This window comes from Microtus pennsylvanicus, chromosome 3 (genome assembly GCF_037038515.1).
Source record: "Microtus pennsylvanicus isolate mMicPen1 chromosome 3, mMicPen1.hap1, whole genome shotgun sequence".
NCBI classification, from domain to species: domain Eukaryota; kingdom Metazoa; phylum Chordata; class Mammalia; order Rodentia; family Cricetidae; genus Microtus; species Microtus pennsylvanicus.
Window position 1 is genome coordinate 81,325,071 of NC_134581.1, and position 23,396 is coordinate 81,348,466.

Here is a 23,396-nt window from a genome sequence, read left to right on the forward strand (position 1 = left end):
TGTGTGTGTGTGTGTGCGTGAGAGAGAGAGAGAGAGAGAGAGAGAGAGAGAGAGAGAGAGAGAGAGAGAGAGAGAGAAAGAGAGAGAAATTTATTAGAAGAAAGTATTGTTTGTTTTCTTAGACAGTTTTGGAGTTTGAGCACTACTTGTCATTAGTCAGAAAGCAATGGTTTAACTTACTCATATTAATTAATAACCCAAAGTTTGTATTCGAAAAAGAATGCTCTGCATAAATATGAGGTTTTATAATGTGGGCTGAAAAATAACTATCTCTTGGTCATAAGAAAAAATTAGTATTAAATTATCAGGAAACAGATTTTTGATTGAAAAAACATTTTTTCATACTATATATTCTGATCAGGCTTTTCTCCTCCTCATCCACTCCCCAGACCTTTCCCACCTCCCCATGCTTTCAATCTCACACCTTTTCTCTCCATGTCTATGAAAAAAAACAGTGAAATAAAACAAAGAAACTAACCAGAACAGAACAAAAACAAAGAAAAGACATAGCAGGAGAAACATTTTTGGAGACACACATAAATACACATATAAAAACTCCTTAAAATCACAAAATAGGAAATGATAATATACAAACAAATGTCAGTAAGGTAAAAAAAATGCCTAAACAAAGCAATCTGAGACAAAAGATTTCCAAAAATATCATAGAGTTTGCGTTGTGTTGGCCATTTATTTATCCTAGCATCAAACTTGTATTGAGGAATCTGGACAAATATGTGTCAATTTATCCAGCTAGTAATATGTAATGTGAGTCTGTCACACTTATATTATTTAATTCTCACTAAGAAAAATTACATACCTTTATTTTCCTATAATTTCTAATATAGATCTAAACAACTAATAAGACTAAAGTATCAAGCCTTGTGTTTTTGTTAAAATTATTTATTATAGTTATCAAACTTTCAGTGGTTGGGCAGTACACTTCACTGAAAAATTTTAGATAGTCAAGATATTGAGAATATAAAAAGAAATGACCAAATGAATTTATTCACAAAATAAAGAATCTTAGCTAAAAGAACACATTCTATACATATAAAGCAAAATGAACCATAAAATGCTTTGATGGATTAAAAATATATTTATAGGTCTTAAAGGTTACTCTCTGTAGGTGAACTATGTAACATTCAAGAATTGCCTTTTCCATGTGTAAGGAGTTATAAATCCATTTCTCCCTGAATCATCTTCTTTTTCATATCCAAACAATCACATACTAACAGTACACTCATGGATAGACACATGTTATTGTCTCTGGACTCCTTTCTGAGCAAAACTCCTAGATATGGTATGTTTTTGTTATGATGAATATTTCTTCATACGTGGAACTTCTTTTTTTGAAATAACTTATTTAGAGCAACTTTGACATCCCTGTTCCTCAGGCTGTAGATCATGGGATTCAGCATGGGCACAACAGTCGTATAAAACACAGAGGACACTTTGCCTTTGTCTTTGGAGCTGACTGAGAAGGGCTGTAGGTACATGAATGCCAGGGAACCAAAGAAGACAGCAACAGCAGAGAAGTGGGAGCTGCAGGTGCTGAAGGCTTTGAATCTGCCCTCAGTGGATTTGATACGGAGGATGCTAACTATGATGAAGATGTAAGAACCCAAGATGGTCAGGGTTGGAATAAAGATATTGAAAGCACTGAGACATAGAAGTACTACTTCATTGACAAAAGTACTGGTGCAGGCAATCTCCATCAATGGGAAAAGATCACAAAAGTAATGGTTTATTATATTAGTGTTACAGAAAACCACTCTTAGCATGCAGAGAGTATGAACTGCTGCACCGATGAAGCCCATACCATACACTCCACCAACTATCCAGGAACAGACTTGGTAAGACATAGTGACATTGTAGAGCAAGGGATTACAAATGGCAACATAGCGGTCATATGCCATGGCAGCTAACATGTGACATTCAGAAATAACAAAAGCAATAAAGAAATAGAGCTGAGTCATACATTCCTGGTAGGAGATGACATTCTTCTTTGCCACAAAGTTCACCAGCATTTTGGGGGTGATGATAGTGGAGTAGCAGAGATCAATGAAGGACAGACTGCTGAGGAAGAAGTACATGGGGGTGTGCAGGTGGGAGCTGAGCACAATCAGGATGATCATCCCCAGGTTCCCCAGCACTGTGAGCAGGTAGATTCCAAGGAACAGGAGGAACAGGGGAACTTGCAGCTCTGGTTTGTCTGTTAACCCAGCAAGGATGAACTCTGTCACTATGGATTGATTGCCTTCTGCCATTTTTTTTTCCTGAGAGTTCTATTTAAGAAGTGAAAAAAAAGGAATTATGTATTTGTTGTTTTTCCATACATTGAAATGTAATATAGAATTTAAATCTTTTGGGACAGATATTTCAATTTCTCTGACAAATCTTGTGCATGTTGGATGGCAAAAAAAAGTTTGTGACTTCAAAAATATGGAACAGGCAAACAAACAGCAGGTAGACATCTACATCCATCATTGCTGTATCACAGAACAGTATGTTTATAATTGGTCCCAAATCTCTGGAGAATATGTATGATTACTTTGATTTTATTTCCTCTGTACTCTATATACCTTACTAATATCATGCTCTATTGTATGGAGCTTTCATATTCAGATATGTATAACATCCACAAGAGAACCTAACTAATACAGCTAGAAGTCTGCCATGGTAACATATACAAGTAAAATAAAAGCTTTTTGTACTTTCATTTAGCATTGATTCAGAAGTTTTATTTCTGGCAATTAATCAGGAAATAGAAAGAAGACCCTTTTATGTGGAAATCAAATATGAAGTTGCATATTCTTATTAACAATGATGTCCTATACAGACAATTCTAACCCAGTAATATTTCTATTGAACTGGTGTATGAAGTCAATGATGTTGTAGAAGACAAGATTAATATGAAAACTCAAGAATTATAGAACTATCATAAACCTGTAAAATTCTTATGAATAAGTGAGAGGGATTTAGAGGAATTAAACAGCTAAGTAAATGAAATTCAAAGATTCAACATTGTAAAAAATGGAAAAACAATTCTAAAATGTCATATAAATTCAGTGCAATACTTGTAAAATCAAAACTGTGTTATTGTAGATACTGACATACAGACAATAGAATGCCTACAGAATATATGTGGCCCAGGAAAATCAGAGAGACTTTGAAAGACAGGAATAAAATGGGAGATTTTACTTTTTCCTAATTAGAAATTTTTTTAAGTGTTACAATATCAAGGTAGTATCATACTGACTTAAACACAGGTGCACTATGAAATGAAATTACTGGTCTCAAAATGAACATCTTTTAAAAAAATAGTTTAGTATAACTATTTTATGACATTTAAGCAGAAATAGTAATTTTATTTCAACATATGGCACCGAAATAATACATAACTCCTTTTAATCAATAAATTTATTTAAAAATGTGTACTGGAATAAATATAACAGCCAAATTTATAGCAATTATAACAATAATAATAAAAAAACACAAGCCAAAATTTTGCAAGGTTAGAATTGATGATAGTTCTTAAATAAAATGGCAAAGCAAAAACAATCATATAAAATTAATAAGCTGAGAATTATTAAAAATTAAAAGGTGCTTTGAAAGACATAACATATAACTTGACACATGAAATGCAAAGAAGTTCAAGGATTACATTTTAAGAAGTTATAGGTAGTGTACACAAAGAACTCACACAACATAACTATTAAAATGACAAATGATGTTATTTGTATTGCTCAGAAGATATTAAGATCCTCTATGCGATGCACACATGGCCAATAACCACCTGAAAAATCTCTGTGTTATCACTGCTTGTTAAGGAACTTCAAATCAAAACCATAATGGAAAAAATATTTCACACCAATTGGAAAATTTACAATAAAAAGATAGTAAGTGTAGTTGAGGGAGTAAAAATAATAATCATTCTTACACATTTCTCTTGGAATTTAAAAAAATGATGCACAGTATTTAGAAAGTGGCATTGCTTTAAAAAAACCTGTTGAATTAACGTGTACATAATAATTTCAGTGCTAAATACATACCCTCATGAACTAAAAATTTTCTGACATAAAAATTTGTATATTAGTATATAGAAAAGTGCTTATGAGAGTCCATGGTTGGAATCCATTCAAGTGTCATTCAACAATGAATGGACAGGTATGGTGTACTTTGACTATAAAATGGGGCACTCAGTTAATATGCCTGAAATCATGAGAGTTGTCTCATTGTGAGACTAAAGCATGCTACTTGAAATTAACCAGGCATGGGTAACCAAATATTATAGGACACAATTATCAGTGTCAAGAATAGGTTATTCACATGGATTGAAAGAGCTGTCTGCCAGGTGCTATGGGAAAGGAGACTGTCATGACCACTTTCGATAATGAGGCCTTAGTTGGGATGATAATAAAAAATGTTCTGTCATGGAACATGGTAATACCTGTATAGCTCCTTGATAATACTAAACACATTGACTTGTACAGTGGAAAATATGTATTTAATAGATACATGATACATATATGCATCATAATGTATGTATTATAATAGTGAGGTAGCAATTTGACACTGACTTATACTGTCTACTATAGCCTGCTGCTTTGTTACCCTCCTGGAAGCTATTTCCATCAAGACTTTGCCTCATGTCAAATATACCCATTTAAGTTTTCTCTAGGCTGTGACATCCCTCTCCCGTAAGTAACTAAAAGTGCTTTGATGATTCATATGCTAGCACAATCGCTGAGTATTTTGTTCTTTCTAAAATATAAAGAAGAAAACATAAGCTCTTGTGTTAATCTCTCTCTGTGTCTGTCTGTCTGTCTGTCTGTCTGTCTGTCTGTCTGTCTGTCTGTCTCTCTCTCTGTGTGTGTGTGTGTGTGTGTGTGTGCGTGCAGGCATGTGTAGGTCATAATGTGCTTATAGAGCTCAATCTTTAGACATGGTTCCTTGCCTTTCTCAAGACAAGGTCTCTTTGGCTAGACCATCCAAGGCTAACTGGTCCCATTAGCCTCTGTAGTTTCTTCTTTCTCTGTCTCCTTTTTTTTTCCCCAATGAGATGTTGCAATTGGCTATTATTATTTAAGGATGTTTTTTAGTGGGTTCTTGGGATCCTTACTCAATTCTTTAGGCTTATGTAGCAAGTTCGTCTACCCACTACAGAGTACTCTCAAACCCAGGCCTTTGAAACTATTAACTGATAATGAGTTCAAGACACAGGACACAAGATACATAATTTAAAATGTTTCTCCTATGGTATTTTATGAGAGGGGCAAAAAAGGACAAAAGCAAAACAAAACAGAGGAACTATTAAGTGGGTCCAGTAACAAAGATAGCTGAAGAGATTGTCAAAAAAAATTCAGATGAGGTCCTCAATAACTTACCTCACATCTATTCTTTTCTAACTGCCTGAATGACCATCTACTGCCAATGATTACCATCTCCAATGTTAGCTTGAAGAATGTCTAGAAATTAATGTTATTGGTTCATAAAAGCTTAATGTTCTAAGTGGTGTGTTGTCTTCATTCATGAACCTTTACCAGTTTTAATAATCAGATGGGTTTACCTCTATAAAAGAGCTTACATACACACACATAGGTATGCATTGAACATGTCCCCAAAGTTCTGTTAGGAATTTAATCTCTAATGCAACAGTGTGAAGAAGTGGAACCTTAGAGGAGACTTTACAAGATCATTTCTTAATAAGATGAAAGTAAGTTAGTTGTCATATTATAGGTGCCTAACATAAGAATGAGTTTGGACTCTAGTGCTATAGTGTATGTATCACTTTTCTTCCTTGTCTTCCACAACAGGAGGATCCCTCTGACACTGGACTTCCAAGCATCCAGGGATTAGAGATAAATGAATTTCTAATCATTACCAATTGCCTATTTTAATAGAATGTGGTACTGTGTTAATCAGCAGACAAGATACTGAAACATATCATTATACAATTCTGAGGATTTCACAAGCCAGATCAGTGCTTTTTCTGCCACCCCTGCCTCTCATAAGCTGTCTCAGCAAACACTAGTCCTCATCACAAGATCTGCATTTTCTCTTGCAAAGTCTTTGTGTCTTTGGCAGCAGTCAGGAATCCTGACTCCTAACAGTTAACTAAGTTAACTTGAGTCTGTTTCTTATATAATATTTTAGTCCCGTCCTGCAGCTTTGTGTTCTACTCTGCTAATGCCATCTGTCCAGTTGCATGCCTTGGAACTTGACAGAGAACCATCCTCCACTGAATCAGTCGATTAGTCTAACCTGAAACGATCCACTTTAGAGATGACTAGGTCATCAGCAAAATGCCTTAATGGTTTAATGAAATGAAATGTTAGTTATATTATCTTAATACTATTGAGTAGTGAATAGTGACTATATAATATACGTAATTTAATGCTTATAACAGTCTTGCAACACTGTCACAACAATTTTGGTAATCATATACATATCCTCTACCAAATTTTTACACGCATGCCTTTTTTCCATTCTCTCTCTCTCTCTCTCTCTCTCTCTCTCTCTCTCTCTCTCTCTGTCTCTCTCTCTGTCTCTCTCTGTCTCTCTGTCTCTGTCTCTCTGTCTCTCTCTCTCTCTCTTTCTCTCTTTCTCTCTCTCTCACCCTCTCTCTCTTTTTCTTCTGGCTGTTCAAGACAGGCTGTCATGGAACTCACTCTGTAGACCAGGCTGGTCTCAAACCCCAGAAATCTGCTTGCCTCTGCCTCTTGAAGGCTGGGATTAAGGCATTCACCACTACCTCCTGGTTGTTTGCTTTCTTTAAATGTGTTTAGAATGCTTATTAAGAGGAAATCTGCCTTAGGTTCTAAGTGTAATACATTACTATAAACTACCAGAAGTATATTATACAGAGAATCATACTGTATTCATGTAAAATTAGTAAGATTTAGTACTAATTGCACATGCCCTCCCTATGTGCCCCACATATCATTTCAGGAATCACCTTTATGTTATTTTCTTTGGATTTGACGTTTGTGCTTACCTTACATAAGTAAATAACTCCTCATTTCTTCTTTTTTACTGGATTATTTCACTTTGCATGGTGTCTTCTGAGTTTATCCATGCCATTTCAAATAAAATTACCTTTGGAAAATAAACATTGTGTTATTTTTCTCTCATGACAAACACGTGATTGGTAAGACATATTCAGTTCTTTGTTTCACTATGGTCTTGCTAGGTTAATGCAGTAAAAGGTTTAAACAATTCTGCAATATATTATTCAGTAGTTGATAAATCTACTTAGTACTGAATATGTACTAATGTACATGGCACAGTTGTATCTGTCCATAGAAATAAAAAACAGCATCTCCTAGTTATATGAACCTTGGAAACATCTAAAACTGTGTCTTAGGGTTAGAAAATATGAGTTATTATTAGGTAAGAATTTATATCTAAGTTTGCCTTGAAAATACATTTTATTAACAACTTAGCTGATATCATTCACAAATTTTATTATGAAATTTATAGACTATGATAACGAACACCTAATTACTATTTTAAGAAGTATTACTTGGGTATGAATGTGAACTGACACTAAAATAATTTAATGGTGATAAGCAGAAATGCTGTTCTGAGAATTCAGGCTGGAAATATATTGGTGGCATATGCTCCTCAAAATGTTCTAATATAGAAGTTTGAGGGGAAGCAGGAAGTCAGTACACCATGATGGCAGGTCCAAAGCAGTGTGGCTGCTAAGGTCTGCCTAGAAGGGGTTCAGTGGATGCTTTTCAAATGGAAACGAAGCTAGAAGGATTACCAGTAGACTAGGTCGACACAATTTTCAGGGATAACAAGTGTAAGAGGGTTTTGAGTTAATGCATATATTTATAAGAATAGCATGGAAAATAAATTAATCATTTCAAATGATTTATTTAAAGAAATAGGAGATCCAACATGACAAAAATAATAGGTACACAAGTTAAACAGCACTGGATGAACCATATTGTTTCATATGTGTATTTAATAACAGTTCTTTATAAATTGAAATTGTCCAGTAAAACCAGTCAAATAGATGTAACTTGTAACTTGTATCTATATATCAGTCACAAATTATTGTTACATTTATTGTATGTTACTTTGAATGCTATTTTGCTAACATTAAAGTTCATACAAATGGAATAAGTATAGGTAGAAAGGTGAAGATGGTCAGGTCATTCCTATATATCTGTGTGTTACTGGGAAATATGAGTGATCACCATCCGACAGCATGAAGAAATTGTGACATCTGTGATCTAGAGTTCATGGTGGGCCTCTGAAATTCTGAGCTAAACTGGAGTGAGGAGAACGCAATGTACATGTTCACCTTTCTTCACTTGGAAACCTGTCTCACTGTGAAATGTGAACTGGAGGCTCCGTTCTTTTTTGTGAATTTGCTCTTCATTTGGTGATGCTGATAATCCAAAGTAAAAGCATAAGTTTTCTACTTTTAAGGGATCAGAATACAAATCGCTAATTCTGAGTATTTCACATGCTCATACAAATCCACCATCCTGATTGCCCCACAGCTTCCCAAGGCACTTACCTGAATGATGTTATTGTCACATAGCATCTCATAGTGAGTTTTCATTAAAATATATGTAAAGGAAATTCTCTCAAGATTTCTTTCCACAAGGGATAAGTTGTTGTGAGACAAAAACAATTAAAGTTTCCTTTAGCATCCTTTTTATAACATTCCCATTGATTCCCATGTGTACAGTTCTTTCTTTTTTGTTGAAGTTGAAAAACAATTAAGGACTAGAACCTAAGGTCTTGAGATATGGTTGTCCGAGACTTTTACAACAATCTGAAAATAGTTTCTGAAATACAGGAGAACCAGAATCTAGTCTTTTTCAGTTTTATTAAGGTTTGGAGAAATACACAATGATTTGTGATTGTTATTAAATGTTGCTAACTAGGGGCTGGTGAATGACTCAGCAGCTAAGACAGCATACTGCTCTTGCAGAGGAACTGAGTTCACTTCCTAGCACCCATGTCAGGCACCTCACAGCTGCCTCTCACTCAAGCTCCAGAAAATCTCATGTCCTCTTCTGGCCTCTTTGGATATCCATACATTAATGTAGTGCACACAGAGATATAGAAACATAGTTGAAGTAAAATAAAATCTTAAAAAAACATTTTAAAAACATTATATATTGTTACTCACATATTTTCTTATTTTTTGACATTTAAAAAATATAACCACAGAGAAAGTGCAAGAAATAAACATGCTAATGTAAGCTGGAATGAGTATCAAGTGTAGGATTAAAGTAAAATCACTATAGATAATAGTTGAAAGGGTTGTTTTCATAAGGATACTGTTTGAAACATCGGTAACTAATGTACTATAACTGAAAACTAGACAGTAGACAGGAGCACAGGATGCTATGGAAATTAACTTCTATTAAATAACTAGGAGAAAATTTTCAAGAACAAAAATTTTCATGCGAAAACTTAATAGAAACTACATAAAGCATAGGGCCAAAATTACAATAATAAACAATAAAGTTAATATTGGCTGTTTGGGTTTTTAAAGGTATTTTGTTGATCTTTTGGTATTTTCATGCATCGTATTTGTAAATATTAATTTCTCTTTCCAAGCTCCTCTTAATCCACTTCGCTATGCCATCCTCACTCAACTTTGTGACCTCATTCAGATTTTACAATTCATTGAGTGCAATTTGTGCTACTTGTATGGTCACTCTTGTTTGTGGACCAACCACAGAAGCATGGCTGATTCTAAAGAAAAATCTCCCTCTCCAGCAACCAACAATTGCAATAGCTGCTCAGCTAGGGGTAGGATTCTGTGTACTCTCCACCAGTGCTGGGATTTTCTGTGACTTGAGCTTGTGTAGGTGTTGTACAAGCTGTCATAATTTCTATGGCTTCCTATATACAAATGTCCTTCAAAGGCTGTTTCCTTACAGTCATTCACCACATCTGGCTCTTTTACTCTTACCATGTTTTTTCTGATGTGATAGCTGAACATTTGGAGGGATTTTCACTATTGTGTGTGGTGATACTTTCTTTCTTTGTTATCTAGCAGCAAATAAAGCTTGACTGGAGATCAGAGAGCAGAGCTAAGCCACTAGGTTAGCCATAGAAGCAAGGCAGAGATGGCACACATTTTTAATCCCAGCACTTGGGAGATGGAGACAGAGGCGGGAATCTCTTTGAGTTCAAGGTCACCTTGTGCTACAAAAGAGGTGTCCCCAACTAGGTCCTTGGGCAGCTGAGGAGAGAGAGCCTGAAATGGCCCTATCCTATAGTCATACTAATGAATATCTTGCATATCACCATAGAACCTTCACCTGGCGATGGATGGAGATAGAGACAGGACCCACATTGGAACAATGGACTGAGCTCCCAAGCTCCAGAAATGAGGAACAGAAGGAGGGAGAACATGAGCAAGGAAGTCAAGACCGCGAGGGGGCACCCACCCACTGAGATGGTGGGGCTGATCAATTGGGAGCTCACCAAGGCCAGCTGGACTGGGACTGAAAAGGAATGGGATAAAACTGGACTCACTGAATATGGTGGACAATGAGGACTACTGAGAAGCCAAGGACAATGGCACTGAGTTTTGATCCTACCGCATGTATTGGCTTTGTTGGAGCCTAGCCTGTTTGGATGCTCACCTTCCTAAACCTGGATGGAAGGGGGAGGACCTTGGACTTTCCACAGGGCAGGGAACCCTGACTGCTCTTTGGACAGGAGAGGGAAGGGGAGGGGAACAGGGAGTGGGGAGTGGGAGGAGAGGGAGGGAAAAGGGAGGCAGAAGGAGGCAGAAACAATTCTTAGTTAAGGGAGCCACTTTAGGGTGGGCAAGAGACTTGACCCTAGAGGGGCTCCCAGGTGCCCAAGCTGAGGTCCCCAGTTAGTTCCTTGGGCAGCTGAGGATAGGGAACCTGAAATGACCCTATCCTATAGCAATACTGACGAATATCTTGCATATCATCATAGAACCTTCATCTGGTGATGGATGGAGATAGAGACAGAGACCCACACTGGAGCAATGGACTGAGATCCCAAGGTCCCAATGAGGAGCAGAAGGAGGGAGAACATGAGCAAGGAAGTCAGCACCACGAGGGGTGCACCCACCCACTGAGACAGTGGAGCTGATCTACTGGGAGCTCACCAAGGCCAGCTGGACTGTTACTGAAATAGCATGGGATAAAACTGGACTCTCTGAACATGGCGAACAATGAGGGCTGATGAGACGCCAAGGACAATGGCACGGGGTTTTGATCCTACTTCATGTGCTGGCTTGGTGGGAGCCTAGCCAGTTTGGATGTTCACCTTCCTTGATATGGGCGGAGGGGGGAGGACCTAGGACTTACCACTGGGCAGGGAACCCTGACTGCTCTTTGGACTGGAGAGGGAGGGGGAGAGGAGTGGGGGGAGGGGGAGAAGAGTGGGAGGAGGGGGAGAAGAGTGGGAGGAGGGGGAGGGAAATGGGAGGCTCGGAGGAGGTGGAATTTTTTTTTTATTCTCCTTTTATCAATAAAAAAAAGAAAAAAATTAAAAAAAAGATTGATCCAGTCTAAAAGAGAAACAGAGCCAGGCAGTGATCTCTCATGACTTTAATCCCAGCACAAGGAAGGTGGAGACAGGAAGGAATATGGCTGGGTGGAGAGAGTTTTATGAGGTGGGAGGACACATGAGCTCAAGCAATTTGTCTGAGGATTTGTGAAGACAGGATTTTGCTCCCTTTGGTTGAGGATTCAGTAGAGGTAAAAAAAAAGTCGCTATGGATTTTTATTATGAGGATCAATTAGAATTCATGCTATAGTTGTTCTATTTAGGGCTGAGGACTCTGCAATCACTTACTTTCTACACCCCAACTACTGTCAGTCTCGGTGTGCTTCAACATCTACTGCATCTGATGCTGAGAGATACACCAATTAATGGATTCTTAGCTTTGATAAGTGTGGCATTTAGGTGGTAGCAAGAGTTAAGACAGGGTATCATGTACATAGGAGATATCTTAATATTATTGTCCATACGTATAAAAATATTCTGAAATAAAATTGAATACCAGAACATTTGGCCTTTTTTCTTGAAGGGAAGGAAGAAAGGAAGAAATGAAATAACAAAGGAAAGAAGGAAGGAGGAAAAGAAGAAAAAGTCTTAGACCATTATTCCATATTTTCTGTGCCTCTACAACTATAGATAATTCTTTTTAATCATTATGCTTTTTATTGGCCCATAATTGAATAATTTAATTATTTATAGCACATTTATAATCCATTTGCAAATTAACAACAAATTTATATATATTATAATTTCTCTCAAGCACGCAGATGTCAAAAATGTGTATTTCTTCTCATTTTCTTCTATGAATGTATGTATTGTATTGATATGTGTTTATATCTGTGGGCATGTGTACACACCCATACATGCACTTGTAGAGGTCAGAGGGCACCAATGACTTCTATTGCTGTCTTCCATTTCCTTAAGTCAGGATCTCTCACTGAATCTGAAGCTTGGGATTGTATAAGAGTTTGGCTAGGCTGACTGGATATTTAGCCCTGGTGGTCCTCCTGTCTCTCTTCTCCCTGCATCAGAATTACAGTTGTACTGCCGCTCTCACGTTTTCTAAAATTGGGTGATGAACTCAGATCTACTCGCCTGTCCATCAATTCCTCTTATCGATTGCGGTATCTCAAGCCCCTCTGAAATTTCAATGTTTTACTGAAAATGATCACAAACTAAAGAAATTTGTGATTGGTCCTGGAGACACATGCCTCTAAGATGTCCTATTAGAAGGATGAATAACGGGTGCTGTGCACATGGAAACAGTCTGGAGTAGAGAAGTAGTTTACAGGATGCCTAGAAATAAACTAAGACTTTTTCTTAAAATAAAACTGTTGTCAAAATGTTTCTATAATCAGTCTACCAAAAGAATTCAGACACACAATTTGTAAATTGAAATATTTGCAGTATTCTACCTATCGAGCTTAAGATTTTTGTAGCTCAATAGTGTATGAAAATCACTTCTACTTTCAAGGTCATAAACACGGTTGCATTTTAGAAGATGAGGCTGAGATCACTTCACTGTACACAGAACATCCATTGTTTTTATGTAGAGCTTGGTGTTTTAGATTTGCCTTGCTGAATGGCATCCCTCTTTCTTCCCAATATATGTGAAAGGAACAATCATCACAGGTACAATTTTTATTATGGATTATGATTTTAATTGGAAATGTCTCCTACAGCTAATATCCTGATTAAGTTGTCATGGTCACTGCTTGTTTTGTGAGGTTCTGGAAATTTTGGAAGGAGGGGTGCAGCTGGAGGTAATAGGTCATAGCAGAATGGTCCTTTGGGACTGTATTGTTCCTATTCACTTTTTGTCTTGCTTTTTGCCTTCAGGAAGGCTCTGATACTGACCCATTTTGCTAGTGTAATGTCAAGAAATTTTGTATCAAAATGACAAACTCTGCATGAGTTTATTACCCCAAATTACCACAGTGTTTCATGATAGGATGTTAGGCTCCTTTTAATCATTAGTACTTTGATATTTATTATTCTGTAACTATATTTAATTGCACATATATGTTTATGATATATCTATCCCTCTATATCTATATTTATTTATAAATATATAATAAATACTCATAGACATATAAATCTTAATTTGTATAATTTGGTGGGATAAGAGAGGGGTATAAGAGGAAGAGCTAATTTTTGTATAGAAAATCAGGAAGGGTACTTCTTCTAATGTTCAAATAGGGGAATAAACTATTTTGTGTCATTACAATTTTTGATGGTGTACAGTGAAGCAAAGATGACACAACATGTCCCCATTATGTATTTGAAGCAAACTAAGCAGAAGTCAAGTACTGCTCTATACCTGTTAATAAACTAGAGTGAAGCTGGGTAACGAGGGAAAAGGAGGCCAACGCTGTGTTGTGGACACAGTGCAACACAGGGTAAGCATGGTGCTACTTGGAGAAGCCTCTATTTTCATCCATGATTCTTTAGACTTCGAAGCCTAAAGAAGTTAGCAGGGATATCATTTGAATGTAGCTTTAATATAATACAGAAATATACAGCTACCTTTATGACCAACTTACAAACCACATTCTCTAAAGGCAGATGCTTCCTGGTTTCTGCTAACTGCCTATGTGTTTGCATGATTTTGGCATGATAGGGAATTTCAAGAATTGTTTCTTGTATATTAATCACTGATGCCTCTTAGAGATGGAGTCTCATCAGCAAAATGCCAAATAATTTCATGGAATGAACTTTTATTTGATGATCTCTTAATATTAAAGTTAAAACGCTATAAAGTGGGTGGTAAATATTTATTATCTACAATATGATCAATTCATATGTGGTAAGTGACCCACATGCCATGTAATATATACAAACAAGTACGATAGGGATACAAAGAGACTTTTGTGGGATAACGGAAGAGACAAGATGAATAGAAGTCAAGGGTAAGAGGAAACCAAGGACCTTTATTCTGATTTTCAAAATAGAATGTTCTCTTGTTTCTACTTTTGTTGTTATACTATGAGGAGACATGATAGGAGGTGTCTTGTCACATATTTGAAGGAAAGCTGAAGATAAACCCACCAGTGTTCAGTGCCTACTACATGATTCAACTGAAATAACAAATGGAAGGCAATAGGTTTAAAAAGCCAATGCTGGGAATAAAAATAAAAGTTCCAGTGCTGTGCTTCTGGACACAAATTACAGTGAGCAGGGTACCATGTGCTATTTGGAAATCTCTGTGCTTGTCCTTGTAATGCAACATGTTTAAAGGCTTTGGTGCTCCCAGGAATCATGAAGTATAGAGGTTTCTAAATCAATAAGTAAGTGAATAGAATAAATGGGAATCTATTCTAGGCATACAAGAAAAGCCATGCTGCTGCTCCTGACATCTCCAGGAGATGTGAAAGATGAAGGCAACCAGGAGATACTGACACTTTCTGATGTGGGTGATGCCATCTGACACAGAAGCAAAGTTTATTGTTTGGATCTTAATTGGATAATGGTTGAAAAATAAAACTTATTGGTTAAAAGTTTCTTTCATGCAGGTCAGGAACTGATAGGAATAGTTAGCTGTGGGGGTATGAATACTATATGTTGTTAGACCAAAAAATTTCAAATTTTAATTTTTTCTATATGAAAAATAGCACAACAATGCACTTGTTAGAGACATCACTTCTGAAACGGATATTCTAAAATGCAGTCTTAGGAAAGTACAGTAGTTATTTCAATTAGAAAACAATACATTAAAATTTCAGAAAAACAAAGAAGCTGGCAAAGTCCTAAAACTGGATCAATAACTATGTCAAGAGTATTTGAACAGTTGCATAGTTTTATTCAATGTTTTTAGTATTATTTCATTGACAGTAGGAGCAATATTATTTTTAATATGTTTTATATTCCATAATACAGTTCTACATGCTAAGGAAGATTTAGAAGTGATAGTTTGAGTCATTTTTGCTTAGTCCACTTATTTTAGAGATCACTCTTTCAGATATAGTTGGTAATACACTTAATTGAGAAGGGTTTGATATACAAAAACCAAATAATAGAATCTTTTCTACTATATGTATTTATTCCCTTCAGTGAGAGACATTAATATCACCCCAAAAGAGCCATGTTCCACACACATAAAGCATAATGAACTATAAGAAGACTTTGGGATTGTTTTGAAACATAATTAGAGGTGTGGCTAGTTAACTACATGTTGATAGGCTCCACGGAATTCCAAAATGCTTCTTTCACTTATCTAAATAACTTGGGTCCAATAATTCCTGATATTTTTTCTCTCCCAAAGTTCAGGTGAAGAGAGGCAGAAGTGAGAATACAAGCAAAGAGATCATGACCGTGATGGGGATACCCACTGAAACAGATTACCTGAGCTAACGGGAACCTTTCAACTCCAGGCTGACAGAGAAGGAACCAGCATAGGATCAAGTAGACCCTCTAACTGTGGATGAATTTGTATGGCTGGGGAAGACTGCGGGGCCACTTGCAGTGAGACCAGGATTTATATATACTGCTTGTTCTGGATTTCTGGAACTCATTTCCTCTGGAAGGATACCTTATTCAATCTATGTATAGTGGGGAGGGCCATGGTACTTCCTCAAAGCAATGTCTTAAACTTTTTTGACTTCTCACGGGAAGCCTTACCCTTTCTTACGCATGGTTGGGGGATGGGATGGGGGTGAGAGGGGGCAATGTGAAGGGAGCGTGAGGAAGGAGGGAGTGGAAAATGGATTTGACATTTTGATAGTAAAATGAGAAAATATATTTTTTAAAAATAAATTTTTAAGAAAGAAAGAAAAAATAAAAGATGAAATAAAAAAAAGAAAATAACCATGTACTAATAAAAATTTCAGGATTTGACATGCATTGTTGTCTCAAGGTATTATTTCTTATCAAAACTATAGATATAAGGAATTTTTGCTAATGCAAAATATTATTTTACATCTGAATTGCCTTCTTTTGAAGCAACTTATTTAAAGCAAGCTTGACATCCTTATTCCTCAGGCTGTAGATTAGCGGGTTCAGCATGGGCACAACTGTGGTATAAAACAGAGAGAACACTTTCCCTTGCTCTTTGGAGCTGACTGATGATGGCTGAAAGTACACAACTGCTAAGGAGCCAAAGAAGACAGTCACAGCAGAGAAGTGGGAGCTGCAGGTGCTGAAGGCTTTGAACCTGCTCTCAGTGGATTTCATGCAGATGATCCGAGCAATGATAAAACTGTAAGAGCTCAAGATGGCCAGGGTTGGAACACAGAAATTGAACGTACTGAGGCACAGAATTACTACCTCATTGACAAATGTACTAGAGCAAGAAAGTTGCAGCAATGGAATAATATCACAGAAGAAATGATTTACTACATTAACCTTGCAGAAAAGCACCCGCAGCATGCAAACAGTGTGAATTGTGGCTTCGATAACACCTATACCATACACCCCACCTATCATCCAGGAACAGATTTGGTAGGACATGGTGACATTGTACATCAAGGGATTACAGATGGCAACATAGCGGTCATATGCCATGGCAGACAACATGTAACACTCAGATATAACAAAGATTAAGAAGAAGTAGAGCTGAATCATGCATTCAGGGTAGGTTATAACATTCCTTACTGTCACAAAGTTCACCAGCATTTTGGGAGTGATGACAGTGGAGTAACAGAGGTCAATGAAGGACAGACTGCTGAGGAAGAAGTACATGGGGCTGTGCAGGTGGGAGCTGAGCAAGATCAGGATGATCATCCCCAGGTTCCCCAGCACTGTGAGCAGGTAGATTCCAAGGAACAGGAGGAACAGGGGCAGCTGCAGCTCTGGTTGATCTGTTAAGCCCTTCAGAATGAACTCAGCCACTCTGGAGTGATTGCCTTCAGACATTTCCTCCTGGAAGTTCTTTGTAGGAGGTTAGAAAAAGGTTGTTTATCACTGTGCACTGGAGTGTGACATTGAATTCAAGTCTTTTTGCTCTGGTGTCTCCCATTTCTAACAGCTCTTCATGCGTGTTTTTATTTAAAGACTTTAACGTGAAATAAATATCTAGTATATTCATATCTACCTGTATTCCATGAATACCCCCAAAACTGATATAACAAATTCTATGGAGCTGTCCAATTTAGCATATCTATCTTGTAAGTATTGTTTCTTTATTCCTTTATTCTTATTTTATGTGCAATTGCATTTTGTCATGGCTGTCAAGTCCCCTAGAATTGGAATTACGGACAGTTGTGAGCTGCCATGTAGATGCTGGGAATTGAATCTGGGCCCTCTGGAAGAACACTCAGTGCTCTTAACCACCGAGCCATCTGTTCAGCCCATAAATACTGTTTTATATTAAAATATCAGCATCATTCTGGAAAACTCTCAAACAATACCTTTGAAAAACTTTTGCTATAAGTTAATAAGTAAATGAATCTTAAAATATTTATTTAATATTGTAAAATAGATTCTAGGTACAATAAGTTAAACAAGACACTGAATATAGTGTACCTCTAATTATAAAGGAAGAAATTAGACTTTCTCTACTGGTTAATAACATAAAGCTCTGTATAGGAATCTTAGTTAATATATGAAGAAATTTCAAGAAGTATTTAAATGATCAGCATACAGCAGTATAGAAAATGTAAAGGAAGCAACCACTAAACTCATTAGTAATTTAATAAATATTATAGTTTACTAATACATACATTGAATGAAAGAAATATAAAACATTTCACTGAGACTTGCAAAGATGTGTGGAAGGAATTTAAAGATATACAGAAAAAAATTTATTTTTAATAAGTCAGTGAAAATAACCTTGTGACAGTGGATACACTTTCCAGATTTAAACTTGACAATGTCCCTATCAATTTCATGATTTTAATTTAATTTACTTGCAGAGGTATCATTATACCTCTGTGAAATAATTGACTAAAAAAAAATCATAACATACTTAAAACAAGAGAATGAAACCCTAAACCTCCCTGTCTTGAATCTCACTATAATATTGTAATATTTTGCTTCATGTAGTACTTATTATAGAAAGATGTGGCAATTAGTGGAATGAGTTTGACATTCCAGAAGCAAGCTTATATCTATAAGCTGTGGATATAAGGGTTTATTACCAATCAAATTAAAATACCTTTTTATCATATGGTACTAGGATAATTAGATAGATCCTTGTTATTAATACTTAGATAGATACTTTCACACACCATTCAATCAGACTCAATTCAAAATGTGCTATTGCAACTAAATATAGCAGGCAAAGCTATATCAATACTGATGGAAAACACAACCACATTTTGAGCCAAATAAACTTCTGCGGCCTATGCACTAATGATTATACAATGTGGTTCTGTCATTGCTGCATGACACACATTAAGTCATGTCCTAAAACAAATGACTCAGGCTGTTTTCATTGGCCATGTGACCAGTCTTCCTCTGTTCCCTGCCTCTGGCAGTGTGTGCTGGAAAGCAAAGGTTCTTATCACACAAGCTCCTGCGTCATTGTAGACTTGATATTAGTCATGAGTGTTTGGTCCATCCCAACTGACTAATTGCCCTGAAGCCTACCACGTTCTCATAAATTCTGCTGCTTCCTGATCCTCTAATGCTACCTTTATGTTTTAATTCCTGTGACCATGGGGGAGGATCATAAACACTGTCCCCTATCAGTTGTCTTAGCCTCACTTTATCTGATACATTTTAGCAATGTGTGAGTCACCAGCATTGCTTGTATCTTAGTGTTACTGAAGCAGAAATGACATACAACAAGCTTAAAGTATTTAATTTGTTCAGATTGTACACATTCAAACACTCATGACACTATAATATTCAAGGTAATGAATATATGCAGCATTTCCAAATGGTTCTTTGTATGTTTTTATAGTTTATGGTGTTTAATTTGAGACCTACCCACTCAAGGTTTGATTGTGCAAATGTCAAATTGTTAACCCCAGGCATTGCATTAACAAAATGCATTTATAATTTACCTTCCCAACTTTAGTAAGACTTTTACATTAATTTTCCTGTCTCTCTGTCATCCATTCTATAGTAGATTTTTTGTATGCTTTTCTATGGATTTTACTGTAATCCTTACCGTATTTAAGTAGAATAATTTAATGCTTTTCCTTTTGTGCCTGGCTTAGTTCAGTTTGTACAGTATCTTCCTCATTTGTCCATGTTCATTCCAATGTAAGAATTCTTTTGGAGATTAAAACAAAATTATCTTATTTAAAAGTATTAAGTAATGCTGCACAACAACAATATAATCACTAAACTACATCTGCACATTAAATTTTTACTATATTTCAACAAATTCATCTAGAAAAAAAATGTTTCCATAGTTCTGCATTAACTTGACGAAATCTGTGTAATCTCTGTAGTCATCCTGGCTGCACTAACCACTTATGCTTTGTGTCTGAGAACAGAGGAAAACACATCACAGTTGTAGGGACCCAGGGAACTTCGAGAATTTGATCTAGAGTTGGAAGCTTTTCTTGAACAAAAGCATTTTATCACAATGGTAGATGATAGCCATCTGGGAACTATTATAAAAATTTATAGAAAATAAATATGAATACTATGAGGATGATGCTGCCTCAAGAAGATATTGTCACATTCAAAAGTGACAAACAGAAATGATGTTTCCAGTACTTAGTACAGAGAAAGGCATGACAAAGAGCCCTGCTCCTCCTCAGAATTCTACAGTCTAGAAGGGGAGAGAGGGAGTCAGTCTGATTGCTTAATATTGAAGTGTTGAAACTGCACTTTTCATGTTCAAAATATATGGTTCTATTGAGTCAGGCAGGAGTGGCTAATGCTTTTAATCCCAACACTTGGGAGGCAGAGGCTGATGGATCTCTGAGTTCAAGGCCAGCCTGGTCTACAAGAGCTAGTTCCAGGACAGGCTCCAAAGCTACAGAGAAACCCTGTTTCCAAAAACAAAAACAAAAAAGCATAAAAAGTGGTTCTATAAAAACATCAAAGTGTATAAAGAATTTACATGTTTGATTGATGAAAACAAGGTGTGTAAACAAGGGAAGAGCTAGAAATATAAAATATAGATTTTCTTAGTACCTTGTGCTAATTTTCAGGGGTGTTTTAGATAGAGCATTATTTGTTAAACATATCGAGGCAAATAGAATGCTTATTTTAAAGTTAGTTACAACTAGTATCTACCTGACCAGTAGCACAAAGAGGCTTGCATTTATTATGTTCCTTCCAAAGATATAGTACAGCTATTTAAATACATTTTTTGTTAACATAAAAACAAAGTCGACCACTAACCATAGATGGAAAGTTTTAGGTTTAAAGGTCTTGTTTTTGCTCTCTTCTGATATGTCTCATCAAAATATGAGTGACCATTTTCAGCTACTTCCTATAGTGTTTAGAGATTGGATTTCAGAAAATCTGTCTTGTTCCGATGTGAAACGGTGCTAGGAAACTTTAAATTCAGGTGCTCACCTTTTTCCTACATGGAAACTTCTGTCTCAGTCTGCTTTAGAGCCAGTGAACGTCACATGAAATAGCTCTGTAGTAGGTGATAATAATTCAAAATAACCCCCCCCCCACTCTCGTTTTTGTAGGGGATCAGGGCACAGCGTTCAAGTTCTAAACAATTCACACATTATAAATCAAGTGCCATGATTCATGCCCTATCTTCCCAAACCTCTGATTCGAATAAAGTTAAGGTAGTTTTGACATATAATAGGTGTCAGATAAGTAAATACAGATATCATAAATATATGACACACACATACACACAAATCCATAACACAAAGAAACTCTCTCAAGACTTTCTATCATTAGGATGAGCTGTGTAGGTAATGGGTGAGGTAAGAGCAATTAAAATTTCCTATTCTATCCCCATGTGGCACTCTTATTATCTCCCCCGTGTGCCATTTTCTCTGCTGTGAAATAGTAGCAATATTTTGGTTAACGCTAGAAACTAAGCCCTAGTGGACATGTCTGTATAAAGCACACATAACACTGACTTTCAAACTGAAAACAGTTTCTGAAATAATTGAAGGCATGTTGGTGTGTCTCTGCTTGGGGAAATATGACATAATTTTTTTTAAACTCTGTTTCTTTCATGTCTATTTATGTTTTTAAGGTTAAAGGAGCTCAGTGAAGGATTAAGTGAACATGCTGATTTTAGTAAATCTGGAAATAAATGGAGATTCAGGAATAAATACACAATGAGTTTTTGAAATTATTTTAGGGTACATGATAAATTACTTTCCACAATGGTACAGGATGAAGATTCTGAATGCTCTATAAGCAGAGACTATAAATGCACCAAGAAAACAATACACAATGAAGAATGGTAACTAGTTTTTTGAATTGGAGAGTTAAGGATAAGCAATGTGGCTTGTGAAGTAAATTGTACAGTAGTAAATAAGCATAGAAAATGTCTGTGTGAATTGTGTTTAGCTTGTTATCAACACAGAAATGAATTATTGATACGTGATTTAAAATGTGTCTGTAGAAAATGTTGCCTCATGTAGGGACTAGACAGTTGCAGGTCACTGGTGTCCTCAATAACCTAGCCAGAGGAAAGGCATCCATGCCCCCCTCCATCGCTGCAGTTCTGCTAAAGAAGGGGCAAGCAAGCCACAGGTCAACCAACTTTCTCGAGGCGATGGCTGGTGGGAAGAAATCCACGTCCTCTCTCCCATGCATTTCTGCCCGGTGCCTTGTGGTGTAGGTAGATGGGTCCCATGATGATGAGCAAATATGTGGATGAAAAATGGGAGAGAAAAAGAAGCAGAGTGGTTCACGTGCTGTCGAAAGACGGAGAAATGAGAAAATAAAGGCAGTGAAAAGTAGGCTGATGTTGGAGGCATACATGCCAAGTGGGGTCATACTGCTAAGTGCCTTGTCTGGGTCCCTGGTCCTACAGCAACTAAGAGAAGCAAAAAGGATTTATTTTTCTGGTTAGACTTTCAAAAAGAAAAAAAGAAAAAGAAGAAGTAAAAAAGAAGGAAGGAAGGAAGGAAGGAAGGAAGGAAGGAAGGAAGGGAAGAAAGAAAAAAGAAAGAAAATAAATGTGTAAGTATTTCTCTATAGAAGGTGAAAATATATACAAGCTTTCTACTTCCTTCTTCTCAGATAAGCAGAAGCCATGACACCAAGCCAAGAATTAGGACGCCTTCTCCTTTCTTAATAAAAGACTAGAGCAGTTTGAAGAAATGGATAACACTAGGCCTTTGAAAAATGAACCAACATGTTTAGATCATGTTTTTGTGGCAGGAAACAAAGAAAAGCTGAAATAAAATGTTTGAGTATGTAAGAGGGACATAGATTTAAGAGAAAGTTGTTTCCAGGAGTCAAGTTGCAGCAAGCATTGTTATAAAACAAATATGTTTATAGTAGGAAATAGCAAAAAATAGTTAGTATGAATCCACTGGGTTTATATAAATGAGTAAGGGTAGCAGACAGACCAATAATTCAGAAAGACTCATTTATCTAAATTTTTTCCTTCAAATAAATGGAGCAATTAGAAAAAAGAATTTATGCATCCCTGATTTAAGATTGTCTATTTATTTCATTATTTTCTTTTTGCTTATCTGTTTCCTCATTTGTTTGTGATAAGAAAAATCTTTATCTAATAGCACACTGTATTTTTAACCATAAGCGCTATAGCATTGTCATACAAGTGACACCTAGACTACATTCATATCTTCAGTTACAACTATATATTCATACAAGCACTTCATACTTCTCACTACCTCTTTGGCTTGGAGACACTGTTCTATGTTTTCCCGTTAAGATTTACTATTTTGGAGATCTCATATGAGTGATACAATGACGTGTTTCTTCTTTAGAGGCAGACTTATTGGATTGAGCATAATGTTGAAAGTGGCAAGAAATGTTACCAAAAACCAAATTATTTCAAGATTAATCCTGGAAGCAGA

General features: G+C 36.4%; 2 protein-coding genes across 2 annotated transcripts; both read right to left on the bottom strand.

Annotated features, from left to right (window-relative positions):
• Positions 1-1,328: 1,328 nt before the first annotated feature.
• LOC142847115 (olfactory receptor 8G50) lies at positions 1,329-2,270 on the bottom strand. The gene has a single exon (XM_075967843.1). The coding sequence runs from the start codon at positions 2,265-2,267 to the stop codon at positions 1,329-1,331; it is 939 nt and encodes a 312-aa protein (XP_075823958.1). The 5' UTR covers positions 2,268-2,270.
• A 14,167-nt stretch (positions 2,271-16,437) lies between these two features.
• Positions 16,438-17,376, bottom strand: LOC142847116 (olfactory receptor 8G50-like). The gene has a single exon (XM_075967844.1). The coding sequence runs from the start codon at positions 17,374-17,376 to the stop codon at positions 16,438-16,440; it is 939 nt and encodes a 312-aa protein (XP_075823959.1).
• Between the last annotated feature and the right edge of the window lie 6,020 nt (positions 17,377-23,396).